This window comes from Piliocolobus tephrosceles, chromosome 4 (genome assembly GCF_002776525.5).
Source record: "Piliocolobus tephrosceles isolate RC106 chromosome 4, ASM277652v3, whole genome shotgun sequence".
Classification (NCBI taxonomy): domain Eukaryota; kingdom Metazoa; phylum Chordata; class Mammalia; order Primates; family Cercopithecidae; genus Piliocolobus; species Piliocolobus tephrosceles.
This window is the reverse complement of record NC_045437.1, coordinates 174055234-174080605: the sequence shown is the minus strand read 5'-3', so window position 1 is coordinate 174080605 and position 25372 is coordinate 174055234. Positions and strand designations below refer to the sequence as shown.

At 41.0% G+C, this 25372-nt stretch overlaps 1 protein-coding gene across 1 annotated transcript; it reads right to left on the bottom strand.

Annotated features, from left to right (window-relative positions):
* Positions 1–12291: 12291 nt before the first annotated feature.
* On the bottom strand, positions 12292–24310 carry CDO1 (cysteine dioxygenase type 1). Its single transcript, XM_023197539.2, has 5 exons — positions 23734–24310; positions 20689–20766; positions 18683–18837; positions 13906–14075; positions 12292–13023 (listed from the first exon to the last, which is right to left on the bottom strand). The coding sequence occupies exons 1-5, from the start codon at positions 23901–23903 to the stop codon at positions 12994–12996; spliced, it is 603 nt and encodes a 200-aa protein (XP_023053307.1). The 5' UTR covers positions 23904–24310; the 3' UTR covers positions 12292–12993.
* Between the last annotated feature and the right edge of the window lie 1062 nt (positions 24311–25372).

Below are 25372 nucleotides of genomic sequence, written 5' to 3'. Positions count from 1 at the left end.
ATTCTGCATTTTCTTATCTGAGACATTGACGCAGAATAGGCTGTCCCTATAAAGCATCTTGGATCCTGCCATTGCCTGCATTTATTTTTCTTGCCCCTTCCCACCCACATGTCCCTTCTGGTCGTATGCTATGGGTAACAACGCAATTCAGTTTGATAAGAGAATTAGTATAAATCAGACCAGTTCATAAATCCTATTTCCCCATGACACTGCCCAAAATCAAACCTCACTTTATCTCCCCAAGATATGTTTCTTCCTGACTTCTCTGGGTCAAATGTATAAGATCCCTTCTCCTTGGAGCCTGGTGGAGATTTCACAGTCGTCTTTGATCACTTTCTCTCTCCAGCCAATCCACAATCAGGTCCTGTGACTCCTGCCTCTGCAGTGGCTCCTCTGTCTCCTTGTTTTCTGTCCATTTCCACTGTCAACTCCTAGTCTAGATCTCCCTGTCAAAGCTCCTGCAGGGACCTCTGAAATGACTTTCTTGTGTTCAGTTCTCTCCTTCCAACAAACTTACACAAAGAACCAGGTAAAATTGCCTAATGCCCAGCTCTGATCACATCACTATTATGTCTGGGTCTCTCTTCATTGTTTACAGAACGAAACCCAAAGTCTTCAGCCTTTGCCCACTGCTTCTCCACTCAGCCTTCCACTCCCACTATGCCCTCTAGTCAAATTGGATTCACAACTTTCCAAACTAGTAAAGCCTCTTTAAATGGATGAGATACAGAAGTATGTGAACCTTGGCCACCTTAAGATGTTCCACCTCCCTACAATACCCTGTTCCTCAGGTCTAAATGTAAAGATTCAACCCATCCTTTAGGCAGAAAATCTCCCCACTCTCAGGTCCCATAGTCCTCAGTTCATATCTCTTTCATGACATTTGTCATTATTCTTTTTGGTTTGGTACTTATCGTGTGTGTGTGTGTGTGTGTCTGTGTGTGTGTGTGTGAGAGAGAGAGATACTCCTTTTCAGGATGGAGGCTGTAAACTATTTAGATTTGCTACAACTCCTTACACAAGGTCTAGCACCTCAGAAGGACCAACAGATGTCTATTGAATAAATACATTATTTTATTTACTGAATTGATTTCATTAAATCAATCAAAGCAGACTTTCTACAACTTATTTAACCCCAAAGCTTAGTTTCCTAATAGAGTTCTCTGACATTTGGGCAAATTTTATTGTATTGTGGATAAAAACATTTTAATTATATATCAGCAAGTTATATATGTGTGTATGTGCATATATATATATATATATATATATATATATATATATATATATAAGCTGTAGGTATTTGTTTATTTTTCTGTATTTATTTATTTGGTGACACTGTGACAGCCAACTTAGGGGCTACCTGTGATAATAATATATGTCCTATTGGTCAACAAATGATTAAGATGGCTGTGGGGACAAGTTAGACCAGGGTCAGATAAATGCTCTTGTCTGTTTTGTAAAGAAGGAGTTTGACAAGGGGGACAGAGTGCTCCCCAGCAGATGATGATGCTGGCAATCTGGAACAGGTCCCATTTGTGTCTTCCAACACGTCCAGAGATAGCAGGTGTTTCTTTGTTCTGCACTTTCCTTATTTATACACATGAAAGGGTGTCCCCTGATTCTTCAGTTAATGGGAGTCATGAGTCCTTTCAGTACCTCAACCTCTGGGCAAAGGAAGAACTTTGCTCCCACCAAGAAGCAGGTGTCTTACCCTTTCCTGTTAACAGGCAACTACTGTGCCTGCACATAGCCACCACTGCCCAGTCTGGGAGGATGTCTCTCTCCCTTATTGCTGATTGTGGCTGCCCAGCCCCAGGGGTTTCCTGCTAGGGTGATAACACATTGTTCTTGAACAGAGAGAAATAACTTAGAGGGATTATCTTGTCCTAAGACGTTGTGTTGCCTCTCAGAGCAGAAATCTACCTTTTAAATGCTCTGTGTGTTCTCTGAACCCTCTGTTGTCTCTGTCCACACCACAGCTGTGAAGTCATTTGTCAGGAACATCACTGTTAACGGGGGTGAAACGGCGGGGAGTGGTTACTCTGGTGGAGACTGAGGGAGCAGTTACTCTGGTGGAGACTGAGAAAAAAATAGATGGAGCACTGTCCTTCTCTGGCAATTAGGCTTAAAAGCTTCTTGAGTGGATTCCCCAGTAGCACTGATTGTCACAATGCCCATGTTACCCACTCATGCTCCTGGCTGTTAACACAACGTGCTTCCCAGAAGGGAATCTGTCCTCCCCAGACTAATAAAATTGGCTACCACAGATTAGGCGTATGGTGGAGGGGAAAAATCACACAAAAAAGACATGTGCCAGAGTTTCTGAAATTAGACACAGCAGAGCTCAAAGGGATTCTTTAAAGACCTCTTTAAATCCTGCGGATTAAAAAAAAAGAAGTAATTAGGCAGGCAAAACCATTATTGAAATCCCAAGATGTACAGTAAAATTGCAAAGCCTGGCTGGTTTGGTTGCTAGAGGAGCTGGAGGGTTGGGAGGGCCTAATCCAAGATCACTCGGCCTCCCCTGCACCCCTCACTAAGTGTTTGGGTCTGGGGCAAATCTAGGGAATCCTAGGGTTCTATGGAGCTCAGTTTTTGTTTTTAATCCTTTAATTGAATGATAAGGAAACTGAGGCCCAAAGAAGAATAGAATAGAAGCCCAATAGCCCGGTACAAGTTAATGACAGAGACAGAGCAAGGTTAGAATTCAGGACTCTTGGCTGAGTGTTCTTTCTGCTCCTTGTAGAAGTTTGGTGCAGGGTAGGAACCAAAGTCAAAGGAGAAAGATTAAAATTCCAAAAAGTTACTAAGAAATAATTTAGGCACATAAATTATAATAGAAGAAACTCCCAATAATAGTAATGAGCACGATATTTCTTCAAGTATTCTCTGCAGACCTTCAGCATCAGAATGCCCCAGATTTCTGGAGAACGTTGTTAAAAGTGTGTATTTCTGATCTTCACCCTAGACCCACAGAATTGGACTATCTGGAGGTGAGTCCAGGAAACTGCATTTTTAGAAACTCCCCTAGTGGTTTCTTACACTTGACAATGGCATACTCTGTCCCCTCCAGCAGTGGCCTTCACACCAAAGCAGGACAGGGTAGCACTTAACAGAATGTGTCAGCTGCATACCATCTCCGGTAACTGCTGTTACTTGGTTTTTGACTTTTAAATATACCTTAGGTAAGGCCAAGTGTGATGGCTCACACCTGTAATCTCAGCACTCTGGAGAGCTGAGGCAGGAGGATTGTTGGAGCCCAGGAGTTTAAGACCAGCCTGGCAGCATAGGAAGACCTCCATTGCCACAAAAAAATTCAAAAGAAAAAATAGCCAGGTACGGTGGTGTGCACCTGTAGCCCCAGACACTTGGGAGGCTAAGGTGGGAGGATCACTTGAGCCCAGGAGTTGGAGGCTATAGTGAGCTATAACTGCACCACTGCATGCCAGCCTGAGTGACAGAGCAGGACCTTGTCTCAAAAATAAATGAATTAATTAATTATTTTTAAAAAGCAGGATACAAAATAATAGCAAAGTAGAAGGGATAAGTTCTAGTGTTCGACAACACTGTAGGATGACTATAGTTAACAATATTATATCGTTGCAAATAGCTAGAAGGAGGATATTGATGTTTCCAACACAAAGAAATAACGTTTGAGATGATGGATATGCTAATTACCTTGATCTGATCACTATACAAGATATGTATCAAAATATTACCATGTACCTTAAGAGTGTGTACAAGTATTACTTGTTAATTTTAAAAAATGAAATTAATTTTTAAAATTGTCCTGCTACAACTCAATGCAAGAATTGGTACCTCGGGAACCTATTAACTCCTAGCAGAGCAAACACAAACTAATTCCTGTAACAGAGCAGAATGTGGCAAGTGCTATAACAAAGTGAAAATAAAATTCTATGGGAGCCCAAAGATAGAGAGATTACCTCCCACTGAGGCAACTTCTGAAATAATTGATATTTGAGCTGGGCTTTGGAAAGGAGCTGCTATGTCCCCAGAGGGCAGGGAACTGGGGCAGAGTGCATTTTAGGCAGAAGGAGAAGGAGGCAGAGCAGAACCAGTGAAGTAGCAAAGTGCTATTTGTCCAGAGTACGGGGTGGGGAAGGGGTGTGTGTTTGTGAGGGATTGTGGAGTGCTAAGATCTAACTGCAAAACCTGGCTCTCTTGGGCAGGAGAAGAGGAAAGTAGATTGAGGGTCAGGGCTAGAGCTATGGAGGGTGAGATCACAGCAGAAGCTAGAATACAGTTGTAACAGACTCAGTACATACAGACTTAGAAATAAATATTAAGAGAGGTACTTCAGTAACTCACCATGGCAATGCAAAGATGGTGAAGGAGTAGGGGTGCTGCTGGGAGAGCAAGCTCCATCAACACCTAATAAGTCCTCAAAGGAAAATGCCTGATTCCAAGCTCTTAGTGACTTTTGTCAGTTTTCTTTGTAATGTGAGGGTACTTGATATCTTTTGGGTTTGACCTCAGGCCTGAGCTGGATTTCAGGACATTGAAAAACATCCCAGCTGTCTCTTGTTACACAGGGCAGTAATTCTGATGGAAGAGTTTTGACATGGGTTGGGATCGATGGAGGATATTGAGATGTTGGAGCTTTCCCTTGAGCTCCCTCATGAGTCTATCTGTAAAGTGCTTTATCTTTGGAGTGATGAGAATGTTTTTGTAAGTTTCATCAGTAAAAGAAGAGAAAGAAACAACCTAGTCTTGCAGTTTTAAAAGTAGTGTTATATGGCCAGGTGCGTTGGTTCATGCCTATAATCCCAGTACTTTGGGAGACCAAGGCAGGAGGATGGCTTGTACCCAGGAGTTCAACGCTAGCCTGGGCAACATGGTAAGACACCACCTTTACAAAAAAAAAAAATAGCCAGGCCTGGTGGCATGTGATCCCAGCTACTCTGGAAACTGAAGCGGGAGGATTGCTTGAGCCTGGAAGGGTGAGGTTTCAGTGAGCTATGATCCTGTCACTGCACTCCAGCCTGGGCAAAAGAGTGAGAAAGAGTGAGAGTCTGTCTCAAAAAAAAAAAAAAAAAAAAAAAATTAGTGTTATCAAGGGTAAAAAGGTGATGGTCATTTGGTTGCTATAATTCTTCATTTTATCCTTTTATTCATACATTCAACAAATACGATTTGGTGGAATTGGTTCCACCTTCGACTCCAGAGGCCAACACTGGACTCTGGCCAGGCCAGAGATCACACCCTGCTGGCCATCGTGAATGGGTCGGGGATAGTCACTGATGCACTCAGCACCCATAAAGCTAAACTCCTTTCAACACCTATGGAAAGACTGTGAAGACATGACTCCTCATCTTGCCAAAATTGAAATAGAGAGCTTGGGTCATAAGTCTGCAGGTTTGGGGAGTCATCTTAACACACAAAGGCAGACTTTAGGGTCAGGAAAGATGGAGAGCATGATAGAGTCCTAATAAGCTGTTTGAACTCCTTGGCACACACTTCCCTGATTACTTACCCTTGGACTTTACAGTAACATGAGCTTGCTTTGTTCAGGTCAGTTTGGGTCACATTTTGTCACTTGCAACTGAGCAAGCCCTAACTGAAACAACCTGGAATACTGGTCTGGTGCCATGGAGTATAGCTGTGAACATCGTCCCCAAAGTTGATAACCTATGCCCTGTCAAATAAGTAGGAATAAAGCACAGCCCAGTCTCAGCCTCCGCTATGACACAGTCATTAGTTGAATCTATTCAGGAAAAACAAAACTACTCTCTATTCCATTGGGCCTGAGTATCTCATGAACATATTTTCTAAACTATGAGGTCAGAAACCAGCTGACAGATATCAAACAGGAAAATCAGAATCGCAATCGTGTTGGCCACATTGTTTACTTTGTCCCTGCTTAATAGTTTTTCTTTTTTGTCAAAGGTCCAATGTTCTGGGCAGAATTGATGTCTCTTTTGTTTTTTCCATTATGAAGCTGTGTGTCCTTGGGCAAAACATTTCATGTACGTGTGGCTAAGTGTTCTCATTGCTGAAATGGAGCAGGGAGATACAATATCTACTTAAGTGACAATAACAAATATATATACAAAAGAGATTTTAAAATTTAGAAGTCCAGTACAAATGAAAGGATAAAAAAGTATATATATATATATATATATATATACATTTTTTTGAGATGGAGTCTCACTCTGTTGCCTAGGTTGGAGTGCAGTGTCAGGCACGATCTGGGCTCAGTGCAACCTTTGTCTCCTGAGTTCAAGTGATCCTCCTGCCTCAGCCTCCCGAGTAACTGGGATGACACGCATATTACAGCACACCCAGCTAATTTTTGTATTTTTAGTAGAGACAGGGTTTTGCCATCTTGAGGCTGGTCTGGTCTTGAACTCCTGACCTCAGGTGATCCGCCCCTTGGCCTCCCAAAGTGCTGGTATTACAGGTGAAAGCCACCTCGCCCAACCTAAACGAGTATATTTAAATTGCTCAAGCAAATCTTGTCTTTACTCTGAATTGGCTGAATAACCTCAGCTATAACAATGTGCTGGCACATGTTTAACAAAAGTTTCTCTGAGGGAATAAAAATACCCTAATTTGTAGCTTTGACTAATTTCCACAGTAGAAATTCTATCATTATAGTCAATTTCAACCTACCAGTTTGCTTGCAAAATCCCCGAATATCAGCTCTAACAGGACTGCATGAGCCTGTATCAGCACAACATTGCTCAGATCCATTGGTTAGCTCCTCTGCTTCAGTTTCTTCACTTATCAAAACACTTGTTTCACTAATTATTATCATACAGCTTTCACTGAAAGGTGCCGTGCAGTCATCTGTTGTAATGACACTCTTTCTTTATGCTATGACATGCCTAGCAGGGATCTTGGCATCGACGGCTAATCGACCTTTATTTGCATTAATTTGCTTTCTAGTTATGTGATATGTCTATCCCTCATGAGCAAGGAACTGGTCTGGTGATGCTTTTAGGCAAACATTACACATAGCAATCTAGTATGTGGATATTTAGATACAGATATTTTAAGTGGATAACCACTTCCTTGAGCTCGTATAAGAATGTCCCTCAGATTACTGAGGGAGAGTCAGTCTCTCACAGTGGATGTCTCTGTGTGAATTATTCAAAAAATTCACCAAATGCCCCTCAGTAAGCAACAGATGAGGCATATTTTCTTTTCTTTTCTTTTTTTTTTTTTTTTTTTTGAGACAAGTCTTGCTCTGTCGCCCATGCCGGAGTGCAGTGGGGCGACCTTGGCTCACTGCAAGCTCCGCCTCCCGGGTTCACGCCATTCTCCTGCCTCAGTCTCCCGAGTAGCTGGGACTACAGGCGCCGCCACCTCGCCCGGCTAATTTTTGTATTTTTAGTAGATACGGGGTTTCATCGTGTTAGCCAGGAAGGTCTCAATCTTCTGACCTCGTGATCTGCCTGCCTCGGCCTCCCAAAGTGCTGGGATTACAGGCGTGAGCCACCACGCCCGGCCATGTGAGGCATATTTTCAAACAGCCCAGAAAGCTGTTACATCTCCTTCAACTGCACAGAAAGCTCGGTGATAAAAAAAACAAAAACAAACATCAGGAATGCCTCAACTCTCTTATTGAGAGTGGGCTGAATCCTAAATTGACCATGACTAGATCGTGACTTTTCTTACTAACAGGGGCCCTAGAGCTTTCTTGGTTGTGGTATATACTCTCTCCATGAGTGTCAAACTTCTGACAGCTTTGGAGCTTCGCATGAATACAGCAGGCCAGTGAACAGAGTGGAAATGGCTGAATTGAAGAGTCAAGACAGTGAGCCGCAGGCTGTGCACTAAAGGGACGCCTTCAAGCAGGGCAGCTGGCTATGACTTTCTGCTGTTACCTCATTTCCTGGGCCCTATTATCTTGCTTGTTTTGCAATACATAAATATGTCAACTGATATTTGTGAAATGACATTATGCACACAGTTATTCATTGCAGAATTGCTTGTAATTATAAAAGGCCGGAAATTACCGAAAACTCTGTCAGTAGAGGGCTAGTTAATGGAACTACGGTACATTCATCCAATGGGATAGCATACAGCTGTCAGTACAAAAGAATAAAGAAGCTGTTTGTATCCTGATATGGAAAGATCTCCTTATAATTTCCCAACATTGACTTCAGAATGCTACCCTGTGTGTACAAAATGGGAAAAAATAAATGAGGAAACACAAGAAAGTGATAATATTGGCTACCTTTAGGGAGGGAAACGAAGTGCTTGGGGTTAGGAAGGAGACTTCTCACATTATGTTTTTCATAAAATGGTTTATCACATTTTAGCATTTTAGTATTTGCTATGATCAGTGTGTCTTACCTATGCCAATACATACACACATGAACACACTTTTTCCCACATGTACTTTTTACAGAAATAATTTTTATTGTGGGAAAATGTAGTTATTTTAATCATTTGTAAATGTGCAATTCAGTGGCATTAAATAGATTCACAGTGCTGTGTACCCATCACCACTATCTATACCCACCAAATTTTTAATATTCTCACCAAAAACTCTTTAGCCATTAAACAGTAACTCCCCATTCTCCCTCCCTCCAGCCCCTGGTAACCTCTGTTCTACTTCTGATGAATTTGCCTATTCTAGCTACCTTGTACAAATGGAATCATACAATATTTGTTCTGTGTCTGGCTTATGCCATTCTCCCACATACTTTTGTTTTCTAAAGAAAACATCTATCAGCTGGATATATAAAGTTGTGAAAGTTTGAAATGTCCTTCATGTCTTTAGAAAAAAGAGAACAGATCTTGTGAAATGTGTGGACGTGCCTTGGACAAGGTAACTCATGCCTGGTGTTTCCTAGAAACCTTAGATAGCTCATTGCAACCTTTAAAGGTTAACTAGTGGCCCAGCATGCTAATACCCTCTTAATCTCAGAAAATGAAGTCAAATAGCCACCATTTCCCACAAACCTTGGCTCATATATGGCAGAGCTTTTTGAAGAGGGGCCCTAGAGGCCTTCAGAGTCCATGAATCTTTTCTGAAATTGTATGCAAATTTGTTGTGTGTTCCCTTTTGGGAGATAAGTTCTTTAGTATTCAGAGATTTTTCAAAGTGGTCCATAAAAATAATTTTTAAAAAAGGCTAAGTACCATTGTTAAATAGGATAATTAATTCTGTCCCCTCCCTTGGAACAGATGTAAAAACACTTTGTTCATCAATAAGATTGTATGAGTACGATTCATGAATCCATGCCAAGATAAGTCTCTGAATCGGCTTTACAAAAGAAGTCTGTGGCTTAAGAAAATGACCCTTAGAATTTCCATCCTTAATAAAAATAACATCGCACATTTGATTTGGTGGCACACAGAAAACACCAAAGCATCCATGTGTGTTAGTACAAGATTACCATGTAAGGAGGTTGAGGACTTTTTCACTCATTTCATAAATATTGAACACTTCCTATGTGTCAGGTACAGTCCAAACACTCAGGATATAAAGTAGTAAATAACACAATGTCTTTCCTCTTATGGGGGCTTGCATCCTATTACTAGGATTTAGACAATAAAGGAGTGAAAAAAGAAGGGACACTTTCAGATAACTGTAAGTGCTTCAGAGTGGCCTAGAGAGCTCACTGTTAGATAGTGTGATTGGGAAATTCCTCTCGGGCAGATGGCATCTGAGCTGAAACCTGATGGGCAAGAATGAGCCAGCCACGTAAAGAACTGAGAAAGGACATTCTAGGCAGAGGGAGCCACAGTGCCAAGCTCCAGCTGCAGGTGAGATGAGAAGTACTGAGTGCTATGGGGTGCTTGGCCACCTGTCTCCACCTGTCTCTTCATTTTAGGGCTACTCCTCTTCTACCCTCAGGTCTCCACTCCCTTTTACATCCCACCTACAATTTAGTAAACAGTATGATTCCAGCCCTCAATATTCCTTCTCACTCCTACAAAATCCTCTTGAGACCTTGATGCCATCACTGCCTTGCTTATGTGCAAACATCCCAGTGACCCAAGCAAACAGTAAGTTCTGGGAGAAGCAGAACATTGGCTCCTGCATAAATGTTGTTATGGACTGGAGGGAGCAGGCCAATTACAGACGCAGGGAGGGTGGTGAGGCCATCTATAATGAGCCTCACATTCACAAAGTTCTTCACATTTACATTTGACCACTGAAGGGGTGGCCTGCCCCTCCACACCTGTGGGTGCTTCTCGCTAGGTGGAACGAGAGACTTGAGAAAAGAAATAAAGACACAGAGACAAAGTACAGAGAAAGAAAAGCGGGGCCCAGGGGCCCAGTGCTGTGCTTCCAGAGGACCCACACTGGCACCGGTCTATTTATTGCCAAAAAGATAAGGGAGTAAATCAGCAGTAAGATGTTCCATTTTCCCAGGATCGGGCAGGAGACAGATGTTTTTCTTTTACTGAGATTTAAAGGAATGGTACTGACCTTCAACCACAAGCAGGCTTTAAACATTTGCCTAAGAAAGCACATTCCTTACAGCCCAAAATCCTTTCAACTTTAATTAGCACAGCGATGTTTCTAGCAAGGACAAGATTGGGGGTAGAGTTACAGATTAACAGCATCTCAAATACAGAGCCGAATGGAGTCTCTTAAACCTACTTCTATCTATAATAACACAGTAACAGGCTGACCTCTCTTTTCCCCACAGACCATCACTGTCATACATAGGGTATTATATCATTTATGTGTGTTAAAGGTGCTATTTATTAAGCACTTATGTATATGTATAAAACATATTAACTATACCATAATTTTGCTTTTTGTTATAATGGGATCCAAAAAAAAAAAAAAAAGAGAAGTGGCCCAGCCTTCTTTTACATCAAAAGGCCTAAATATAAAGAGAATGAATTTTAGAGGATGACTGCGTGAGATCAAATCCTGGCTTCAATCCTAGCTCTGTAATATCTTGGCTAGATACCTTTTGGCAAGTTTCTTAACCGTGCTGAATATGTGTATATAGAGAGAGGAATTGTGTCCTAGGATGGATGGTAAAAAGAGCCTCCCTCACACCTAATTTAGAGAATGATATATAGATAAGGTTTTTGGATTTCTGAGTTGATAATTGTAATGGGATGTAACTCTGTGATCAGGAGAATGGTCTTCCAAAGGCACTGATATCTAATACTCAGAACCTATACATGTTATTTCACGCGGCCAAAAACAAAACAACTTCTCAGCTGTGATTAAGGATACAATCTTGAGATGGAGACATTGTCCAGTTCCTCGAAGTGGAAAAGGGAAGTAAATGAGACATAGAAGGAGGACTAAATCCACCATTGCTGGCTTTGAAGATGGAGGAAGGATGTTCAAGTCAAGGAATACTGGACAGTCTTTAGGAGCTGAGGGAAAAAGAAACCCACAAAAACAAGAAAACAGGTACTGCCCAGAGTACAGAAAGGAGTGCAGCCCTTGTAATACTGATTCTAGTGCTGTGGAACAGACTTCTGCAGGGCTATAGAATACTACATCTGAATTACTTTAACCCACTAAGTTTGTGATAATGTGCTACATACAGCAGCAGAAATACACCAATTCATTAAGGTTACTTTTCAGAATTGTTAGTAGGCTCAAACAACTTATAACAATACCTAATATATAGTAAGCACTCAATAAGTGTTAATCTTTCTAAAGGATGAGAGGAAGCTAACATATAAATACTAATATGAGATATATAAACAATGTAACCAATGAGCTACACAGAAACTATTTTTAAAGGACTTTGCTAACTAAATTCCCAGAATTAATAAGCTCTAAGATTATGACAGATATTCCTAAAAAAGTTGCTTAGAGCAGGAAGAGCAAACTCGAATGCATGTGCAGGCTTTGCAGGTAACAAATAATGGAAATAGGTGAGTTTGGGACTGCAACAGATTGGAGGGCCGGCCCATTTAAGAGGCAACCCCTAGCCTAGCCAACTAATACCAATAAAAATGCAGTGTAGACCAAGTGTTCTAGATAATTCAAATTTTGAGCATCTAGAATCCCTCAACTTTTACGAAATCTCCAGTTTTTAAATGTTGAAAACCAATCCATATTAAAACACATACATGTATAGACACACAATTTTCAGGCAAAACTGACCATGTCTGAGCCACACTACAGCCAGAGGCTCTCAGGTTGGTGTCTCTGACCAATTAGTAAAGATATTAATTAAGTCCAAAAAGATAAGTTGTTTTTGAATGTTTTTTGGCTCTCTCACATTCTTACATCATAAAAGCATTTGTCACAGTGCTTTTGTACATCTAAATCTAAGAAACTGATTTATGGGAAGTTTGTATCATGTTCATCAGAAAGGCAACTTCAAATTGTGTTCAAATCCACTTTATTAAAATTATTTTGCAATTTTAGCCGTACAAAATCTTTTGACTATGACCATGGGACACAGACGTGAGTTTATGTTTTGGTTTGTTGTGGTTTGGGGAGCATGTACTTTTCTAAATCCTCTCCACTTCCTTTCATTACCCAATGGCAGAGTGCTGTCATTCCTCTCTATTATTCATAGAAAAGAAATTCGTAAGGTAAGACTGAAAAAATAAAATCTACAGATTCACAAAATTATCTTCCAATATTAAGAACATACAAAGTATACTAAAGACATCTACGTTTAGTCCTCCAGGTAACGAAGCAAGCATTTGATGTTTGAGGTTTCTGTTTTTACTTCTTGCTAATTACAGTTCAGAGACCAAAGTATTTCCAAAAGCTGTGAAAACCTTCACTGACACTCCTAGTATGGATTCAGTGGAACCAGAGGATAGACCTAGGAGAGCACGTGAAAACTTGCCTTTAAAAATCACAAGACTTTCTTTTCCTTAGTGAGACTTTTCTTCTGCAGTAGCTGAGGGTACTACTTGCTTACTTAACGCCTTATAATTAGCATCTGCCTTACAGTAGATCTAAGTATTGGCTTATTTAAGTACATTACTGGATAGCACATGGTAGGTAGCCTTTTTGTCCAAGGCAAACATACAGCGAGGCTTAAAGTAAAACCTCAGAGGGTTTGGTGCTCCTTAATTGTTCTCCAGTGAGCCTGAAGTTGCCTGAAAAAAGGGAAAAAAATAAAACTGTGTAAGAATCTTCACAAAAGACATTTTAGCTCGTTCTAAATAGTTCTGCTTTTGTAGCACTGTATGAAAACTCAGCAAGGGCAAGGGAGCCTTGTTGTTTTTCCTGCAATAAGAATATCTCTTAGGGTTTGGAATGTGGAAGATAAAGATGAAGTGGGGCGATAATGAGAAAATTCTGCCCTGGCTTCCCTCAGAGACTGTGCTTTCACTCAGACTCATAAGGATTGTTTTGGTCTCCATTTTTCACACATTGTCTATTTCTGGATATTCTGATAATTAAATATAGACTATTCCTCTAAATGACAAACTTATTTCAGAGGTAGAAGACTGCCCTGCTATATTAGTGTTGGTTGCCTTTTTATTTTTAGTAGGAAATGCTTGTTTCTCAAGGAGGAATCTGTTAGTATAGTTTATTCTTATTTGTGGTATAAATGGCATAACAACTCTAAGAATAAGCAACCTTGGCAAACAAAACAGACAATTTTCTTTAGTTATATCATCAGAATAATCTTCACAAAAGTTGACTATGCAACTTATTCCTGTTGGCCCAGCAAATTAGACCTATGAATAGTAAGTCATGGTAGTAAGAGTTATATCAAATAATAGTTTTCACTCTTATTTCCCAAGTAAATGAAAACATTTTAAGCACACATTTTGAAGTTTCTCAAATAATCTTTGGATCTAACATAATAAATTTCTAAAAATAAACTGAAGAGATAGTCTCTAAAGTTAAATAAAACAATCAAGATATATTGGGCCTTACCCATGAGTTAAGACTCATCTCATTCTTTGCATACATATGGTGTAATAGTGCCAACCTACAAAGCATTTAAACCTAGAAGAAATCATACTCACATATGGAGTTCTGATTCCAAATTTACTATGGAATGTCATGGTGACTTTGTTTTTATGTCCTGTTCTTTGATCAAAGGCATGGCACGTATCGAAAGGTGGACTGTACAAGTGAAGGCTCACGGCAAGTTCCGTATGGCTGATGTTCTCTACTCGATGTAAGCCAATGGAATCTAAACAATATCCAAGAGGGAAAAACAGATAAAGGAGCCTAGACAACAGCTGTAGGTAACATTTCTGTGAGTCATCTGAGATCATGAATCAATTGTGATGCAAATGGAATAGATATTAGAATTGAACTTGTACTTAAAGATAGTAAGTAACACGCATGCATTAGCCTCTGCTCCTTCCTGAAAACCCTCTCCAATGGCAGTAAAAAAATTAAAAAGACATCAATATACAAAGACAAAATAGGAAAAGAGAAAACACTAACAAAAATTTGAAAGCTTGGAAAGTAACATGGATAGCTTTACAGAGCAGAGAAAGCTAAATCCTTAGCCATCCATGGGGAAAGTCAAGAAATAGCCTGATTTATATCTTGAAACTCCAAACAGCACAGGAATTGACAGCACCAGGTACTTCCGGAAATGAGGGTAAAGATAGGGCTGTAGATATAAGAACTGGTTTAAAGCCTGTTTAAGAAGTAGAGTCTCAAAACCCTTTTACACCAGTTCTCTCTCTTCTTTCTTTTCAGCAGCAGACTAAGATCTAGTCTCTAGGTGTAAGAGATCAACTTGGGACTGATGGCAATCAGGTGAAAAACAGATGAATTAAACAGAAGCTTCCATACTGGATGGTAAAAATTCCTGCTTTAGTCATCACCTAGCTGCAAGAATGCTGCCAGACAAGATTTTTCTTTCCAGGCAGAAGATAGGAAGCAGCTTCTCAGAGAATCTGATTGGCTCAAGAAAAAAGCTTTAAAGATATTGTTGCTGGAAGTTCCTGAAGGAAAAGGCTCTGCTAGACTATCAAAAAGTGAAATCCAGTTGACAAGCTCCACTCATGTTCAGGGTTACCAATTAATTTTTTTGTTCTTGGTTTTTAAATATTAGCAGATCGCCAAGGTCACCAGACATTTGAGCAAGGCCTCTAGTGTGAAAGACAGAGGTCAGAGCAAACAAAAAAGCAACCTGCAACAGAGACTACTCAGGGGAAGTGTTCAAAAGCCTATCATTAACATTTTCCCAGAAATAAAATACCATAAAAGGGACCATAATACAAAAAGAGGTTGAAGAAACAGAAACCAGAAAAGAGTTGGCAGGAAATGCTGAGGAATACTCAAAGAACAAAAGGACAAAGACAGAAAATAGAAAAGAAAGAGAAAAAAAATGAGGAACTGTTCAAGAAGTTTAATATCTAAATAGGAGTTTCAGAAACAGAATTTTAAAAAAAAATTCAAAGAAATAACCTGTGAATGTTTTCCTGAGTTGAAGGACATGAATTCCCAGATTTAAAAACCCACTGAGTACCCAGCACAATGAATGAGTCATCAAACAAGATACATCACTGTGAAATTTCAGAATACTGGGGATAGAGAGAAGGCACCAAAAGAGAAGGTCCCAAAAGTTTCTAGAAAGAAAAAAAAGGTTTCATAGAAAGATTCAAGAATTAGAATGGCACCAGGTTTTTGTTTTGTTTTTGTTTAAAAAAAAAAAAAAGACAGAGTCTCATTCTGCTGTCCAGGCTGAAGTAAAGCAGTGGGCTCTTGGCTCACTGCAGCCTCCAGCTCCTGGTCTCAAGTGATCCTCTCACTCAGCTTCCCAAGTAGCTGGGACTATAGGCACCTGCCACCACGCCCTGCTAATTTTTGTGTTTTTGGTAGAGATGGGGTTTCAACATGCTGCCCAGGCTGTTCTTGAACTCCTGGGCCCAAGCAATTCTTCCATCTTAGCCTCCCAAAGTGCTGGGATTAGAGGTGTGAGTCACCACACCTGGCCGGCACTAGCCTTCTGATAAGAACACTAGAAACTAAAAGACAAAGGAATTACCCTCATGGTTATGAGGGAAGATGTTTACCAGGTGATAATCCATACCTAGCTAAATTATCAATAAAGTTGTAAGGGTTGAATACAGAGATTTTTAAATATATGGGGTCTTAAAAATTTACCTTCCAAGAATCCTTTCTTGTGAAGCCATTGGAGCATATGCTCCACCAAAACAAGGGCATCAACCAAGAATGAAAAAAAATCATGAGATCAGGAAAGAGGGGATCTAGCCACAGGAAACAGCAAAGGGAAAGCTTGAGAGGATGTAAGCCTTACATTGTAAGGAATCTCAGGATCACAGTCACCACGGGCCTAGAGATCAACCAATCTGTGCTGAAGCAGTCAAGAAGCCCTGGGACAGAGAGCTTCAAGAAGATTTTTTAAAACACACACACACACACACACACACACACACACAAAACAAAAAAACAAGATGAAATACTCAATTAAAAATCTTAATAAACTTATATAGTTACAAGAAAGTTTTAGGGATTAATCAAGTAATGAATTTAGTGTAACTAATGTAGGCAACCCATGTGGCTTTGTGCTTTCTTCATGATCTAGCTCCATGAGTGCGCATCATAAAGAATGAAGCATAGAACCAGAAGACTTAAGTTCTACTTCTAGCTAATTAGCGAAGCTATCTTAGAATAAGTCACACCTTCTAGGATCTTTCATTTTCCTTATTTCTGAAACTGGGGCCTAATTCTCAGATCTGCAAATTCTTTGATTCTGTAGCTTGTTGTGTTCATAATACACTGGCTTAAGCACAGTTTTGAAGAATTGTTCGCCACCGTAGGTGCATGCATTATCTAATGCATGCTGACAATCCTGCAAGCAAAGACCCTGCAAAAGCAAGTCGCCCATCCTTTAGAGAAGCTCCTATTAATAATCCAGGCATTATTATTATATTTTGATCTTTGCTTCTTTTTCCTTTATGGTCATGGTGTACCCTCTGTCACAGTAATACTGGACTTTTCTTGGTGATATTTATGAAGGACAGTTAGGTCCAGGCCCTGTCGACCTTTTGCCCATTACAATAGGCACCTAGGTCTCCTTGGCCCAGTCCTCCCTTCTCCTCCACCCTATGTTGTATGCTGCTACTAAATCAATCAAGATATTCCCAATTACAACTCCGCTGACTAAAGTCCTTACTTTTAGCTGGTCTTGCAGGCCCATACCGTGAGCTCACTTTACTCTCCTGCTAATCCACTGACCAAACCCATTCTTCTTTGTTTACTTCCCCCAATGCTGGAATAGTTTCCATTTTTCACAACGATTGTACCTTCACTTGTGCTCTTCCTTGTACTTGAAACATCCTTCCCCCTGATCACTATTCATCTCCACCCCTACTCCTGCATCTGTAAGAATCAAGAGGTTGAAAATTTGTGGCTTTTAAGTTATTTGGGTAATTAGTCTACAGAATAATTAACATATCCCACCCAATATTTTACTGATTGCCAAATTTCATATAAAACACAGAATTTCCAACTTCTATGGAGAAAGAAACCGGCTGATCTCACTGGAGCTGGGTGGCCACTGCTGTCACTTTAGTATGAGGCTTGTATACTCCAGTTCATACCAGGCCTCACCACAGCTTTATCCCTGATGTATATCACTTCCTTATGTGTTTGGATTCTATAGGATTTTGCATTGAAGACCCTTGAAAAAGCTTACATATTCTTAAAGATCTAACCTGTTTTCACAAGCACTCTGACTCCAGCTGGAAGTAATTATTCTGAAAGGTGTGTGGCTTTATTGTGAATATACAGACAACAGACATTGTTCTTGGAAATCTGGTGTGCCTTATAGATAGCAACCCTCACATTATTTGGGTAAATGAATCAGAGCTTCCTGCCACATAGGAAACTAACATCCTTGTGTTATGTGAATGAGGGAAAACTTCCCATACCATCTGACCTTTGCAAGTAACTTGCATACAGGCCAAATATCGAGGCCAGTAAGATTTATGAAAAAAAAAAACTAGCTTTGCCAAAAAAAGTCCCCCAAAACTCTATAATACTTTATATAGGTGGGGTACATGCTGAATAAGAGCATAGGTTTTTGGATCAAATTGCTTAGGTTCAAATTCTGGTTGCCACTTAGAAGCTCAGTGACCTTGGACAAATTATTTTATCTTCCTATGTACTGGCAACTTCATATGTAAATGGGAATAAAAAACTATCTGTCACATATACATTTTAATGAGCTTTTTGGAAAGTTACTATGCCTTTTAGGAATATGGAAGTTAATCACTGCCTCTCTTGGAAAGTATTTGGCTATCCCGTATCTCATTTAGAAAAGATAATGAAATCTTGGTAAGACATGTATAAATCACTAGCCAGTAATGTGCTTTGTAAAATTTCCCTGGAGGATATTTTTTAGGTATGCTATACGTATTTTAGAAAAACAGAGACTAGCTAGAATTCTTAATTAGTTACAGAACATTTTGTTCTATTCTCTAACACAAAGCTAATGTTTCCAACTTGATCTCTTTTGTTGAAAGACTCCACTGAAGTAAATTCATATTTTATTTTAACTGTCTTGTCTTGGCAAGTAAATGACTTTTCAGTGGATACTAATCTGCATGCATATGTTTTCAATAAGTGATTCCAACCCAGGTGCAGGTTTTGTTAAAAAACAAAACCTGCTATGTTTAAGTCATTTGCAAAGTATTTTAAATCATGACTCATGATCCAGGTTTTACTGCATAAAAAGTATAAGTAACCAATATTTCAGACAAAAGGTCATCATGGTTCTTCCCACTTGCCCTTAGAAAAAGAATAAGATGTTACCATTGATGTAGGCACACTGGTTTTCCCTCAAGACTCTTTCAGACTTCTTGACCATCTCATTGGATTTTTTGTCAGGCCAGGCAAATAATGTCTCCTTTAGATTTCCCTGTAGCATCTTCAGAAAGCAGTGGGAGTTGGTATGATCATGAATACTGCTACATGTACACAAAATGACAATCGAACTCAGTAGATGGTCTAGTATCCAGACCTGCAGTTAACAGTCTTCCCAGAACTGACACCTACACACCATCAATAAGCCATCTCCCCAGCCATAATCCATTTCAGCTGAATTTTTAAAATGTTATCAATTTACAGTTCAACGATGTTCAGGGTAAAGTAATAATATGTCATCTATATCAATTCATATAAAAAGTACAATTTTGATGCATACCTCTACTAAAGAACAGTTTTATTAACTTTGTTATACTACTTTGATAATAGAAACACAAAACCAGCAACATTTTATCTTCCCCCAAATACATACAACTCACTTAAACTGGGCTAGAATTTGATTATGAAAGTACATTAGAGAAATTTTAGAAAGGATTAAGACAATCATCCATAGTAATTGTACCACATTGAGAAGATCCACTTAACATTTAATGCCTTTTTCCCCAAGGCTTTTCTCTTTTCTCCTTCCTTTGGGGAGCTGTAAGGAGAGAAGGTATCTGTATGTGTATTACCATCCTAAAGTTATACTGTACATAAAATGTTAACACTGTGCCAATTTAGAGTGCTCTACCTGTGATTACCTTCCAACATTGGTGGGAGAAAGTTAATTGCATTTGAGGAAACAAAGGATTTATTTATGCAATCTTAGAGTAAATAGTATTTAACTATATCAGGCAGTCGTGATTACAGTGTTAATTAAAATATATGTGTCTATATACATTTTGGGTATTCATTTCATATACTGAATTTTATTAATCTATATATGTACCATAAAAAGAATTTGTTTCCTAAATCCACAGAGCCTAGTCCCACTCTGGACATAATGTGCTTTCAAAAATATTGAGAGAATGAATGGAAACACTTCATTTCATATGAGTACATAAATGCACTCTATAGACCTAACTTTCTAAACACTTATAAATTCATGTTTCCTTTCATAAAAATGGATCTAAATTATTGCTTTTACCATTCTCAAAAGACTGAGAAAGATAGTAATACTTAGTTGATAATAAGACTGTCAAACGTGAAACTAAAGCCAAATTAAGGAGCTAAGTTTCAAGGAAACAGTATAAATTGCCTTTTCAGTAAAGAAACTAAATAATTAACTTGAAGTAGAAAGCAATTTTCTGAATTTGCAATGCTTTTCTAGCTTCTCCATCCTTTGGTCTTTGGTCCCACGATTGTTTACACACCTCAAATGCCACAAATGTCAAGTGTAAACACAATTTCACATAAAATTTAACTCCATAGAAAACAGAGTATGGTTAACTTAAGAGGGTTACTTACCTCCTTTGATTTGCTATTCATTTTGGGGGCTGCTTTTAATATGTGTGGTGTATGCGTGAATGCCCTGCGCTAACTCTCATGAGAATTTTTGTTGGGATTAGGGAACATTATGAACAAGTAATTAGAAAATGAGGGCTGGGGGTGGTGGCTCATACCTGTCATCCCAGCACTTTGGGATGTCGAGGTGGGTGGATCACCTGAAGTCAGGAGTTCGAGACCAGCCTAACCAGCATAGTGAAACCCCCGTTTCTACTAAAAATACAAAATTAGCCAGGCAGGGTGGCACATGACTGTAATCCCAGCTACTCGGGAGGCTGAGGCAGGAGAATCACTTGAACCTGGGAGGTGAGGTTGCAGTGAGCCGAGATCGTGCCACTGCACTCCAGCCTGGGCAACAAGAGCGAAACGCCGTCTCAAAATAAATAAATAAATAAACAAAAAAAGAGATTTGTTAGTACTTGTAAGGCCTGTGGCTAGCCTGGTACTATACTTTTCACATGCTAGAAAACATGCGGTAATAAATATCTGTGAATGAATAGTTATTTTACCTGCCATGTCCTTCACCCCAACAGAGAATCATCAGATTAAATTTTCCATTTCCTTGATCCACAAGATTTCGGGTATACCTAAAAAAAAAACCCAGTATATTCAGAAGTTTTAATTTGGTTGCTGAAACAAGCACTGGAAAAAGTAAGTGTGTCACCAAGTACCATTTATTCACAAATGTTAACATTTCCCCCGCTAAGCAATGTTGCATGCAGTTTTCTAATTAGAAATTCAACATAAATGAAAAATCCTTTTTCACAGTTAATTTTGAACTGCTGCATTTACAGAGGTAGCTGCTCAGTTTTAATTAATGGTACGGGAAAAATAACAGGAAAAAAACTGAAATTGCATGTTTCTCAATGTGACGGCCTCAAACTGCTGGAGTAAGTTTCTCAGAGAAAAGTATTTCCAAAGTGCATTACTGGTTCAGGCAAGAATGTTGCTATTGTATTTTTTTTCTTCTTTTTTCTTTTTCTGCCTGTAGCTAAATCAGGACTTGAGAAACAAGATTTCATTAAATAGCTGTTCTAGAATTCTTAGTTTCACTAAAGCCTAGACACAAACCACATTCAAAAGCCCTTATAATGAAAAGTCTTCTGTGGGGGTTGATCTAAGTACCAGAACAAAGAACACTACATTAGTGAAGTAAAGAAGACTCGAAACCTTACAATTAGGAGAAACCAGTAACTGGCAAACACATACACACAGACACACATACCACAACCAACCATCACCACCACCACCAACAACAACAACAAACTGCAAACCACGACCATAACGATAGCACCAGGAAAAAAGCAAAATCAATGTCAACGTTTCTATTGGTCCAAGGTGTACTGTTGACAGCATCTAGTTAGCAAAGTTTCATAATGATGACATTCATTTAGGCTGTCACGTAAAGAAAAGGGATCTTTACTCCATTTTTGGGGAGTTTTTGTTCCCTTGGTCATCAGTTAACCCTTGTCTAGCATGCCCCTTCCATCCTGTCCCATTCCTCCCCACCCCCAGGTGCCCGAAGAGCACGATCTTATTAAGTGCTTTTTAGCCTCAGTTTTCTCTACTTTGTAGCTCTTTATGACCTAACAAGAAGCTGTGCACAAAACCTTCAATTCACAGTAAACTGAGTTCCTGCAGAAGGAACTCACAAGTCTTAGGATAATCTTTCTTGCTTCTCTAAGGCTTCTTTCAAAGAATTCACAGCCTGGCCCACACTGGAGCATATTGTGTCTTGATTCTTGCACTGGCCCTCCCGAAGTCAGAGAACAGAATCCTTCACAGAGCTAGGCATTTATTTAATGCAAAAAATACTGTAGAATTGACTTCTCTCCCATCTCCTGTCTTCCCCCAACAGCCCACTCAGGACTACATCCATTATGTTAATGAGCTGTACTTCAGATATCTGTGAAAAGACCAATCAACCGGACCGGTTGCCCTGCAAAAGGTTTAGAGTTTGTCAATCAAGACTACTTCAAGGTCCTTGAAAATACACTTGTTCTAAAGATTAAAGATTAAAAACGGTCACAACCTGTCCTGGTTTAATAGTGGTTTAGAGTGTAGGCTCTGGAACAATAATGCTAACCTTGCTACTCGATAGAAGACCTTGTGCAAGTTTTTCAACCTCTTCATTGCCTACCATTCTTCATATGTGTCAAGTAACTGGAAGAGTATCTGTCCGATAACAAATCTTCAATTACCTGGAGCAAATGCAAGAAAATTTAAAAGCTACTCTCTGGTAGCTTTCACCGCTACAGAAGCGGCTCTACCATGAACTAAGCTGACAGGAGCCAAAGGAATTTCCTCAAGTCACTTGTATATGAAAAATGGGATCCTTAGTGGGCTTCACTTTTTCTATTTCAAATCCTAAAATACAGTTGAAACCGCCCATGCCAACAAAACTTTACCAAACATCCTACCTGTTAAACACTGACTAAAAGAACCTGTTCCCAAGAAAAACAAACTTACTTCTTTCCTTATTTTCTTTCACCTACCCCTTTCTCCCAACCTTAAACCCAAAAAACCATGAAGACTGATGCGCTGGCTGCTCAGAAAAAGTAGAACCTCTCACACTTCGGGGTGATTAAATTTTACCTCTGGCGCCGGAGGATTGGTAGAGAGATTCAACTTAATCACCAAGCCAAGCAGGGGCTGCAAAAAAGTCAGCTTACCAGGGCACCTCACTCAAATACATCTGGGAAGTAGGAGTCTTTAATTTACATTGCGGATACTCAGAACCAAGGATAAGAGAAATCAGATCGTTTGGGGGCTGAAAAAAAACGACGGTCGAATATTCAATTTGCGAAACCTGGCAGTGGTTTGAATTGGTTTGGGAAAGGGAACAGCAGAAATTGCGTAGTGGCAGGTGACGGCCACAAGACGCTATTTTACATGAGTAAAAATGCCTGCTATAAGGTGCCCGGTTGCAGGCGACAGAAGGCGCAGTGATGGAGAACTGACGGGGGTGACTTGTCTTCTTTATCATCACCCACGTCTCCCGACGGCTGATGTAGTGCTCTCCTGGGAGCAGCCCCTGCTAGTACCGCCAGACAGTTCCTTAAGCTGCCAGGCGGGCCCGAACCTCGGTGCGGTCTCTCCGCATCTCCGCGCCGGGGGCTAACGATGGCTTGGGAGTGTGGGCATCGCTCCCGAGGCCAGGGGCAGGAGGACTGGTGGTTTAGAAGCAGAGGGGTTTGCGGGAGAGAAGAGAACAGAAAGTCTCGCAGACGCGCTGCGGCCTCCCTTCCCAGCGCCTGCCCGCAGTCCCCGGCCGGAGGCCAGCAAGGCCAGTAGGATCCACCTTCCGCCTGCGCTGTGGCCGCGGAGCCCCAAGCGAGTCGTGCCAGCCCCGCGGCTCGCCAGCCAGGGGGCGAGCGGCGGGCGCAGCGCGGCCCGAGCTTCCCGAGCCAGTCACACTGGGCTGCGTCCCCCACGTCCGTTCCTCCTCAGACCAGGCGAGTGGCGCCGCCTGGCATGGAGGCTGCAGCGCGCTCACCTGTACCGGCCGAACTTGGCGTACACCGCCCACTCGGTGGGGTCGCTCGCGCGCTCACCTGTACTGGTCGAACTTGGCGTACACCGCCCACTCGGTGGGGTCGCTCTCGTAGGCTTCCATGATGGCCTGCACCTCCTCCACATTGACCTCGTCGCCGGCGAAGAGCCGGTGCAGGACGCGGATCAGATCGGCCAGGGTCCGTGGCTTCAGCACCTCGGTCTGCTCCATCTGGCGCGGAGCCGGCTGTGTGCGCGCCTCGCTGTGGGCTGCGCTGGAGGAGCCGAGCGAAACAAGGCGCTGGGGCGAGGGAGCCCAACAGCTCGCTGGACCGCTAAGCAGACACACGCACACACCCAGGTTCGAGCGCCAAAACCTAAGGATGTCGCCGCAAAGACAGCAAGAGACCCACCCCCGCCGCTGGCAGCGCAGTGGATCCGGGCGCGTTGGAGACGCGGCGCACACAGAAATCAGGTCCAGATCTGTGGGGTTCACCCTCCCGGGCCCCTTTTAAGCGCTTGGAGTCACGAGGAATGTACCAACGGCCCTTGGAGGGTGGACGAGGCGGAGAGCCACCCAAGAAAGAGGGCGGAGGCGGGGAGACTCTGCGGACACCGACCACGCGCGTATGCCCTGCTTCCCCGGACTCCGCGCCTTCCCAAGAGCCCCGTTGTCTCCAGCGTCCCAGGGCTCGCGTGGGCTCCGCGCAATCTCTCCCCCACTTTGGCGGCGCGTTTTAGCCGTCCGGCCGAACGCCTCTCCCCGCTCCACCTCCGCCGCTGTGGTTCGCGACGCTGGGACGTAGACGAAAAGGGTCGGCGGAGATGGCTGCGGGGCGGACGCTGAGTAAAGAAGGAAAAGAAAAGGGAAGGAGAGGGACATTTCTTCCAAATGGAGAATTGTGAGGAGCCTGCGAAGACTGTGGATGGATTCCACTCCTAGGCCGGACAGCGCCTGTTTTGTAAATTGAAACTATCCAGAATATGCCCCAGGCTAGGTGGAAATAAGTCGAAGACATATATATGTATATGTGTGTGTATATATATACACACGCACACACATTCTGTCAAAATATATTTAAGTATACACACACATATTTTTTGAAATGTGTAGTGAAATACATTTTGACAAAGGAGACTCGGGTCTCTAGTAAGACAATTAGTGAAACGATGGAAAACCAAGAACTCTTTGATTTTAAAATCAAATATTTTCTTTTTAAAAAAGAATATGTATATATATATATAGCCAAAATATATTTAAGTACATACACATATTTTTTTAAAATGTGTACTGAAATACATTTTGGCAAAGGAGACTCGGGTCTCTAGTGTAGTGAAACGATGGAAAACCAAGAACCCTTTGATTTTAAAATCAAATATTTTCTTTTAAAAAAAAATCCAGTGCACAGAGCAAGACTCCGTTTCAAAAAAAAAAAAAAAAAATCCAGTGCAAAGAATCTGGTATTTCATTTGATGGTGTAAAAGGGGGCTTTTTCTGAGGGGATGGGGCTCTGACGCAATTATTTCAGAGGCTCTAATTAGATTTGAATCTCTCAAGCATGTGCTTGAAGGAGCCTGCTGGTACACACATATAAGGAAACACGTTTCTACATCATGCATAGCACCTAACACGTTGGGAACAACACAAATCAAGTAAAGCATTTAAATGAGAAAGATGTTAAAGACGAGGAAATGCAAGTG

What these genes read in the sequence shown, in the direction of transcription:
- CDO1 (XM_023197539.2), bottom strand. Translation starts at nt 23,903, where the DNA reads ATGGAGCAGACCGAGGTGCTGAAGCCACGGACCCTGGCCGATCTGATC. An exon ending in TGGGGTGAAGGACATGGCAG is followed by an intron (nt 18,838 to 20,688) that starts GTAAAATAACTA and finishes GTGTACATGTAG; the next exon opens with CAGTATTCATGATCATACCA. An exon ending in CCAGTGTGCCTACATCAATG is followed by an intron (nt 14,076 to 18,682) that starts GTAACATCTTAT and finishes GATATTGTTTAG; the next exon opens with ATTCCATTGGCTTACATCGA.